This window comes from Monopterus albus, unplaced genomic scaffold (assembly GCF_001952655.1).
Source record: "Monopterus albus unplaced genomic scaffold, M_albus_1.0 scaffold60.1, whole genome shotgun sequence".
Taxonomy (NCBI): Eukaryota; Metazoa; Chordata; class Actinopteri; order Synbranchiformes; family Synbranchidae; genus Monopterus; species Monopterus albus.
Window position 1 is genome coordinate 1963531 of NW_018127940.1, and position 9723 is coordinate 1973253.

The 9723-nt window shown below is 43.6% G+C and overlaps 1 protein-coding gene across 1 annotated transcript in view; it reads right to left on the reverse strand.

Moving 5' to 3' along the window:
* Window positions 1-828: 828 nt before the first annotated feature.
* LOC109961945 (leucine zipper putative tumor suppressor 2 homolog) overlaps window positions 829-9723 on the reverse strand; it is a 40923-nt gene continuing 32028 nt past the window's right edge. Inside the window, exons 3-9 of the mRNA XM_020603218.1 lie at window positions 7829-8464; window positions 5897-6562; window positions 5641-5763; window positions 5094-5240; window positions 3704-4219; window positions 3513-3617; window positions 829-3402 (exon numbers count right to left, since the gene is read on the reverse strand). Coding sequence (XP_020458874.1) covers window positions 3220-3402; window positions 3513-3617; window positions 3704-4219; window positions 5094-5240; window positions 5641-5763; window positions 5897-6562; window positions 7829-8431 — 2343 coding nt within the window. The 5' untranslated portion in view covers window positions 8432-8464 and the 3' untranslated portion in view covers window positions 829-3219. The remainder of the gene's footprint in view (window positions 3403-3512; window positions 3618-3703; window positions 4220-5093; window positions 5241-5640; window positions 5764-5896; window positions 6563-7828; window positions 8465-9723) is intronic.

Consider the following 9723-nt stretch of genomic DNA (forward strand, 5'->3'; position numbering starts at 1 on the left):
GCAATAAAATTTAAAGATGAAATAGTGACCTTTACATTTTTGACTTTGATACTCATTCACTATACTTTGCTCACCAAGTCAAGTGAGGAAACAGTTGCTTTAAGGTGTGACAACTTCTTTAATTAAAATCCATCATTTGTACAAGAAATGTACACAAAAATATACATACAACTACATACTTTATGAATGAAACAATGTAAGAGAACTTAAAAATGCAGACAAAACTGAGAAAAATGCCACAAAAAGAAATGTTACATTGCTTTGGTCTAGTCACAGACTACAGAGACTAAATAGGATAATTTGTCTAAATAAAAATGGTGTCACTGTTATACTATTTAGTGTTTTAACTATTTACACAGAAAATAGTTATGAAACAATGACAGGAACTGAGATGTGAAGAAAAAATGAAAGTCTGGGATGCACACAGTACTTTGTAGTGAGGGAGTAATTTTGATTTGCAGCTCCTGTGCTTGTTGTTTATCTCCACCATTGGTGAGTGAGTAACAGTCTAGGTCTGGTTAACAAAATTAATCCTAACTTGTTCCATTCAAAGCTACTTCCCATGACTTCAACAGTTATGCACAGTGCAGACTTTTAATACTCTACACCAGGTGTGGGCAATTCCAGTCCTCGAGGGCCGCTGTCCTGCTTGTTTTCCAACTATCCCTTCCTGACCTGCTGCTGATTACCTGGCTCAGGTGTGTTCAGTCAGTCAGAAGCTGGAAGATACCAATTCACTTTATCTTTCCTCACTCCACTTTCATCTAAGATGGTATCTTCTAGCTTCTGACTGGCTGAACACACCTGAGCCAGGTAATCAGCAGCAGGTCAGGCAGGGATAGTTGGAAAACAAGCAGGACAGCGGCCCTCGAGGACGGGAATTGCCCACCCCAGCTCTACACCATCTCTCAAACCACAGCGAATGTGGTAAGGCCGTGCAAAATATTCACCGATCTTGGATTCACCAATGAAGTTTTCTGAAAGTGGTTCAATCAAATTTCTAAGTATAGGAAACATAACCCTTTCTTGGTTTGCATCACCTCTGGCCTCAACTTAATGAAGACGTCCCTCAACATGGCCCGTCTCGTGCAGTTAAATGAATGATGTGCACAAAACCCAACAACAAAGACATGGATCAGTGTGTGATATTATGATACTGATAATCAAGTGAGAGATTAATCAAATGGAGAGACAACAGGTCAAAACGTAGCCTGGAATAAAAGCTCCCAGTTTCTTTGTCAGCTGCAAAAGTTGGTCATCAGATAGTGTACGTTTGTGTCACACAGATTGTATAATGTAAACAGATTTTCATGCGTTACAGTATTAGGTGCACTCTTTCTAACCTGCTGCCTCCATTTCTAATTAATCCATTTGAAATATTGGTATGTGATAGATATATATCTATATATGTCTTTATACTTTGTATATTAAACCCACACTTAAACCAGTACTACACCAAAATATCTTCAGGTGCTACATATAAAAAAATATACATCTCCTCCATTATATAGATTTTCAATTAACTATTATTCCTTGATATATTCTCTGTAAAAGAAAAGTTCTCAGCCCTCTACCTTTTTTCTGCTCAGTGTTACACCCAGCCCTGCGTAAACTATTTACTGTAGGGCTTTAACAGCTGACCTGCCTTGAGGACATTCAGCACTGAGGCTACTGCATCTGCAAATTCTCATTTCACCGCTATCTAAACCAGCTTCCTCTGAAATCTGATATAACAAAGACATGCAGAGATGCCAGTCTCACTACCTGTATAGCAGTCGGTGAAGATTAGAGTCTAGGGGAGATGAGGAAGACTTTGAAAGTGTTATTTGGCTTTGGGCTGCCAAAAGCTAAATAAAGAGCACTAATGGAAATGAAGGGGAATAAATGGAAACTGAGTAAGCGTGCCTACAGTTCAAACACCATCTTAAATCTCTCAGCAGCGTCATGACCAAACTGAGAGAATTAGCTCCATTTTTAGTTTCCTGATACTGAGGTGTACAAAAATAGTTGAGTTAGAAGCAGAGACAGACATGGAAAGAGAGCAACAAAGAGACAAAGGCAGAAAGCAAGAGAGAAATAAAAATCAGCAACATCCTGGTGATGTTTCCCATGCTACCGTCTGCTTTCTAGTGCTACATACTTGTAAATATTTATGTCAGAGCTTGCTGCATTGCCAGAATGAATTGACACATTAAGTGCATGACTGTTGGTGGTCTAAAAACATCAGCTGTGCTCAAATAAAGCACTTCCTATGAATGTTTGGTTTCTTATGTGCCCTGTAGTTTGAGAATGAGTTGTCCACATGTATGAAAACCTAGAGCCACATTTTCAAAACTGCTCAGTTTAGAGTTAGTTAGTTGCTTCACAAGAATCTAATACAAAAGAAAGCAGGAAAGTTGTGCAAAAAAGTATATTTCCCTTGTTGAGCAGATTTTTCATTACTAGCAATGACCATTTACATTGCATTTCTCTGGAGTGGCAACAGTGATCACAATACATTCTTTTTCAAATATGCACTGCTGAGGAAATGCCTCTAGAATGAGCACAAGAACAAAAACATTCTTCTTCCTTTGTGTAAAATGAAATAAACTTCCGATCCTCTGAACATCAAGTACAAACGGCAAACGTTGCAGTATTTGGTGTTACTTTCCCTTTAGCATAGTTTGGATGGGTGATGAGGTCATCCTTAAAAGCCAGCAGTGATGGTGTTGATGGGACTACCGTCAAGACGTATCTTAACATGCATGCTGGTGGGCGGCTATTTAGTCCCGTGTACTACCAAAAAAGGTGTGACCAGATTGCTGTGCATGTGCTAAAAATTTTTTTGCTTGAATTTTTTGGTGATGTTTGATACTCTGATTTGAATGTGCTCTGAGGGGGAAACAAAAAACAAAAACAAACTTTTTCACTGCTTTTGCTTCCACAAAGGAAAGAAGTCTCTGTGCGGGCTTTGTACTGGAATTAAGCCTACTAAAAGCGCTGGGAGGGGGGGGACACCTTATAAAGACTTATTCCAATTGTTCTGTTTGCAGAAAGTAACAATGCACCTTTAGAGAGATCTCCCTTTTGACAGTGACGAGTGGTCGCTCAGTGGTCCAGGTAAAGTCAAGTTGAATATAGTGCGGTATTTGGCCTAGAGGTTGATGTTTGGTTTACATCTTCTGTGTCTTTTGTGAATTGTGTTCCCGTGTATTTTTGTGCGCATGTTACTGTGTGTGTTTAGATCTCAGTGGCGGTGATTTCTTCAAAGTTGATGTCATTGCTGCCGCTGTGGATCTCATAGTCCTCCATGACCCTGTTCTCCAGCTCCAGGCTCAGCTCCCTCATCACTCGCTCGAGATCCCGGTTTCGACGATACATCTGGATGTAGTTCTGCTGCAGCTGTTTCTGGTAGCAGATTACCTGGGTGCAGGGGAAAACACGGCATCATAGAAAGCTTTAAAATTTGATATCTTAGATGCATGTCATGAAAAATAAAAAAAAAGAAGTTAGACAAAAATTCCCCTTCCTACCTTTTCCTTCTCCTCCTGCCATACTCTCCGCTCATCCTCAAAACGTGACAGTTGCTCTTCACTCGTCCTCCTCTCGTACAAGAGCTCAGCCTTCAGCCTGTCCACCTGAGCAAAAGAAAGGGAAATGTTAGAAACTGTTCCGTTTAGTGGTATCTAGTTCTTTTGCTTGAGTAAATAAATAAAATGTGTACCTGCTGTCTGAGTGCAAACAGTGTTTCTGCATTCTGCCTTTGTGTCTTGGCTTCATCACTCTCTCCTCCCCAGACCAGATGAGTTTCCTCTCCATTACGGTACATGGAGGGACTGGGGCCACCCCTTCCTGTCATACCTCTACCCAGTTGGAGTGATAGGCTCATGCTCTGCCCCTTCGTGGTTGCATTTGCACTGTGACACGGTACACTGTGACTGGGGAGAGTGTCACGGAGCCGGGTTGACTCCTCTTCCAAACAGCCCACTTTCTCCCGCAGCAGCTCAGCTTCACTCTTGCGTCTTTGGAGTTCGTTCTCGCAGACTTCCAGCTCCAAAGATCGTGTCCGCAGGGCCATCTGGGCCTCCTGGGATCGAACCTGGCTGGCTTGCAGTTCAGATCTGGCTTCTCTTAGCTGAGCCTTCAGGACCACAAGCTCTCCGGCCTTCTGGCTGAGCTCTGACTGGATCTCCTTCAGCTGCTGCTTTAGGAGGGAGATCTCTCCTGACTTCTGACACACCTGCAGGGAAAAGAGAAAAGTAGTCAAATTGTCTCTCATGGCAGATTAAAAACAGACATTTTGGATTTGGATGCTCCTAGAAGATAAACTTCAAATTTTGACACTTATAAACCTATGGGGTTAATTTCAGCCTAGTAGGTGCCACCTTTGACTTAACACCTTTAATTTGGTGACACTTTATTAGTGAGTCAGCGGTCCCGAGATGAACAGAAACTGAGTGAGGTGAGGAACGACATACAGCAAAGGTTCCCTGTCAGTACCAGCTCAGTCTGCATCTAACTGTAGGTGAATCCCAGTTCCCTTGTTTTATTGTTCCTTGGTTCTCAATGCTTGCCTTGAATCAAAAGTCGTTTCAGTCGACAATGTTGAAAGACATCCCAAAGCTCTTATTTGTGCTCTGAGGAATAAGGCCGAAGAAGTGAGGAAGCTGTCTGGAGGAGCTATAACTGAGGAGACATGAATACACCCTTTGCAGATGTTTATGGATTGACAGGCCCACTTATTAGAAATCAGTTTTTGATTAGATGCTTCACATAAAGAGTCAGAAGGAAAGCACATCTTATGTTAGTTAAAACGTGTTTCCTCGGTTATTCTCGCAGTTTCTCCTTATATACTATGTGGGCAGGACTAAGATGCAAGGAAAGACACAAGTGAGTGAAACAAGCATGTACTAGGTATAAGTAAATTGATATTGGATTATTATTGTTGGATATGTGTGAAATTACATGTGTTGACATATCAACTGTTTTACATGCTTGAATGAATAAATTAAATCAAAATCAAATCAAATCAATCGAATCAAACATAGATGCACTGTTATTCAACATATGCCACCTCTGACCTAACACTTTTCCAGTGTCTGACTCTCACCCACCTCCCACTTCGTCTCTTCCAGACGTGGCCCCAGCTGGGTCTGCTCCCTCTGAATGGTGGCGTACCTCTTTTCCAGCATCTCTCTGTCCTGCAGCAGAGTGGAAAAGTCCTCCTGCAGCTTCTTTTTTTCCTGCTGTAGTTGAAATACCTGACAACACACAGAGATGTATATTTTCAAACTCATTTACATAATAAAACAGATATGTTGATCTAAAATAAGACATGCATAATCTCCAAAGTCATCACTAAACCAGAAGACACTAATAATTTCAACAAAATACTTATGCATAAGAAATTTGCAGCAGATGTATGATTCCAAAATTATATGTGTAAAAGAACAGAGCATCAGTTTCAAAAACATAATTGCACAAAGTCAGGGTCTGCTTCTTAACTAAATATAACTTCAGGAAACATTTTTCTTCAACATATCAGTTGAGTTTATAATATAACTCTGGAACGGTTTCCATGAACAATATTTTATCTTCACTTTCCCCATATAAATATCAGTCTGTGTAAATATTTTAGAGGTTTTTAAACACTTAGTGTACCTGTAACTGTAGCACCTGCTGTGCCCTCTGGGCCTTCTGAGAAGCCTGCTTCATCTTCATTGCACAGCTCTGTCTCAGCTCTTCCATCTCTCTTTCACAGCGACGCTGCTTTTCCTCGTATACCTTTTGGAGCAAAAGACATGGATGAAAGGTCAGATTAGTTCTTCATTTGTACTAAGAGAATGTCAAGTTGTTTATTTGGTGTTTTGAAAGAAAGTTAGGTCAGTGTGGTGAGGCAAGTGTCTTTATTTGTCACCTGGCAAATGGCAGCTTCATTCTCATCCAGATTTTCCCGCAGTTGCTGGAGCTCCAGGTCTCGTTCCCTCAGCTTGTCTTCCAGCTCCCTCACCACCACCTCATAACCCTCCGCCGGTGGTGGTGAGTGGCCACAGGATCCGCTGTCCGACAGGGGCTGCCCACGCCCACTGAGTGAACCTGAGCCTGTGCTCTTGCTGGATGAGGAACGCCCACTGTCTGAGTTTGTGTGACCATGGTGTGACCCACTTCCACCTGAAGTGTTCTGGCCCAGGCCGGTGACGGGCTCCAGCCGGCCCCCAGAGCCAGATCCAGAGTTTGAGCCCTCACTGGGGGCCAAACTGTAGCCTGTACTGCTGTGAGTAGGGAGGCTGGAGAGGGAATTCCTCCCTGAATCTGACATGGAGCAGGACTGGCTATTCCGAGCATTGCGACCTCCAGTGTAGGAATTGCGCTTGCCCTCACAGCTAGAACTGCTACTCCCTCTGTTGCCGTTCGCTCCGCTGGTGCTGTTGGATCCTCCGGGGGGCAGCACAAGGTTGAGGCTGGCCTGGCTCTCTGTCAGACTGCTGCCGCCTGGCCGTGGTGACAGATACTGCACCGAGTGACGATTCTTTGGAACGACAGGTTTGAACGCTGTAGGACGAATTAGCACTTTCTCCATATTCTGAAAGTACACATTTAAAAGCAGTATTAGTAATTAATAAAAGCTAAACTGTCCTAATTAGCAGCAGCTGAATAAAACTCATCAGACAGGGGTGTGTGATCTGCTGGCAGGTCACCCCACCAGGCTCCTTTTAGTTACATTTTAAAATTGATATTCACGGGCAAGAAAGAGAGAGAAAGTGAAAGAGATGAGGACAAAGAAAATGTGATTAATGGGCATAGAAACAAAGAAGAGGGAAGAGAGTGGAGCAAGAGAAGACAGGGGGGAGGAAGCACCTTACAAGTAAGCATTTGGAGGAAGCTCCTCATATCTGTAAGCATTTTTCTTAATCTTCCTCAGGATTGAGTAAATACATCAATGAATGTAAGTGAACTCTGTGTCTGCAAGGTAGAAGCTGACAAATAATGTCTTGGAACCTGTCAGACTAGTGATTAAGCTTTGCTTTGGATCGATGGAAATGAATGGGCGATTAGACAGCTGAGGTAATCTGTTGTAAAACACGTCAGCACACGCTGTAGAAATGTTCATCTCTGCTGAAGTCTTTCACACATGCAATGTGTATCCCAGGGAGAGCAGGGGAAAAGGCCTTGCTATAATGTTTGATGTCACAGCGTGTAATCTTGAACTGTAATTAGAAGAAGACATTTCCTATAAATATCTTCAGGTCAGATGTCATTGTTAAATACACAACAGTACTTATGGAGCTAGTAGGTATTCAGTTGCATACTGAAAGACACCCAAACACTTCCAGTACGGTAGTGTTTCTACTTCTGACACTACTCTATTGCCCCAAATGTATGTTGCGTAGGGGTGTGGTGAGATCTCGTGATATTAAAACATGATATTTCTTGTGGAAGCAAAAGCTGTCTCGCAATATCAGTACATATTAGGACCAGAGCAGCAGCTAGTTTGATGGAGAGTGATGGCAAAGTGATGGTATGAATTCACATTATCCCGGCAAAAATGCAACACCTTGCTGTGTTTTAACATATGGGGCTGCGTTGGTCAGGGGTTGTAGGGGGGAGTGTTGTAGGCGTGTACGATACGGCCATGTGGTGACGAGGTGATGTGAGTGGCTTCATTTACATTTCCTCATTTTAGTTTTCCTTAATGTAGCCCGATACTACATTATAGTATATATTTCTGAACTGCAGATTATTGTTCCTTATTAGCAGACATATACACTGATACCAACATATCTGCAATAAGCTTAATATTTTGGTCAGGCCAATTTACTGGTGTAGCTCTACTGCCCATTCCTCTTACCTTCTCTAACTGTCCTGACACTGGGATGAGTTTGGGTGGAGGCCCCCCAATGTTGCTGTTCAAAGTCCTGTTGTCCCTTTGGTCCTCCGTGTCACTGCAGGGGCTTGCGGCTGCCACCACTAGATTGTCGTTCCAGTCTCCAACTACCAATTTATTGCTCACATACCCAAGGTTCCCATTAGTGCCACCACCAACAGCTCCAGCAACCGTTCCACCCCCACTTGCCCCAGCAGAGTTACCAGGCCGAGGCTGCTTCTTGGTGGGCAGTGGTGGAGGCAGAACCTGGGCCTGAGACTGCGTTTGGTTGCTGACAACCAGCAGCTGCTCAAGGGAGCTCCCACTGCGCAGGGTGTTATCCTGGAGCCGGAAACAGCTGGTAGCCGGCGTGGAACGCCGTGGCTTGATGATGAATTCGCTGGCAGCCTGGCAGTGTCTCTCCTGGAATGTCCGGCCCGATATGAGACTGCTGACAGAACCCATGACTGTCCCAGGGCTACAGGGCCCACAAGGGCCTGAGGGTGAATGGGATGGTAGTGGCTGGATGTCGACACCTGGACTGGGGTGGTCAGTCACGGTCACAGGTAGTGCCTGAACCAGAGCCATGGCAGCCCGATGGTGTCAGACACACCACGCAATCTGAGAGAGAGAAAAGGAAGAATTTATATTTCATACTCTAGATGTAACAGATGCGAGTATTACAGTTGTGCGAGCTGTGTCCCTGCATTCAAGTTTGTTTTATTAAATATTCATAAGACATAATTCTTTCCTATTACTACGCATGATGTCATGACCATTTTGAAGGTGCTTCAGCCCCCATCCAAAACGACAAGGGCAGTTTCCAGACAAGACTGTATTGTTCCATTTATATGCAGACAATCAGCCTTTTATGTGAGAGCAACAGCTCTCTGCAACATTGTACCAAGGAGTTGCACATCATATAATACTTTTAAAAATAACTGAGTGGTTAAAATCCATAATCATCTGATACTTTGATGGATTCATCTGTTCGTGTCTTTTTGATTGTGTTACATGTAAATGCTTTTTATTAGTTCAAATTTTTAATTGGGACTATGGGTGCAAATTAACTGTTGAGCTAACCCTGACACATTTACACTGATGTTATTCATATATGTTGATTAATGTGCATTGTCCCATATTAACAAAACAAGCTGTCATAGTGGGGAAAGTGCAGGTGTTACTAATACAATTAATGATGCCTCTGTTCTACCAAAGTGTCACACTAAGAGATGAATGCAAGCCAACGTGTACAATACTAGGACCCTAAAACTAAACCATCTACATGCAGTTCAGCCATTGGTCACTAACGTTATTTGTGCATAACATCTCATCCATGTGTTAAAAAAAATGTGACAGAATCACTATGTGGTAACCTTAATTTGTTTGTATCTTTCACTTTTTTCAATATTAAAATCTGATGGAATGACTTTGCATACAAACATCCATCCATCCATCCATCCATTTTCCTCCGCTTATCCGGGACCGGGTCGCGGGGACAGCAGTCTAAGCAAAGATGCCCAGACTTCCCTCTCTCCAGACACTTCCTCCAGCTCCTCCGGGGGAATGCCGAGGCGTTCCCAGGCCAGCTGAGAGACATAGTCCCTCCAGCGTGTCCTGGGTCTTCCCCGGGGCCTCCTCCCAGTGGGACATGCCCGGAACACCTCCCTAGGAAGGCGCCCAGGAGGCATCCGAAACAGATGCCCGAGCCACCTCAGCTGGCTCCTCTCGATGTGGAGGAGCAGCGGTTCTACTCTGAGCTCCTCCCGGGTGACCGAGCTCCTCACCCTATCTCTAAGGGTGCGCCCAGCCACCCTGCGGAGAAAGCTCATTTCGGCTGCCTGTATCCGGGATCTTGCCCTTTCGGTCATAACCCAAAG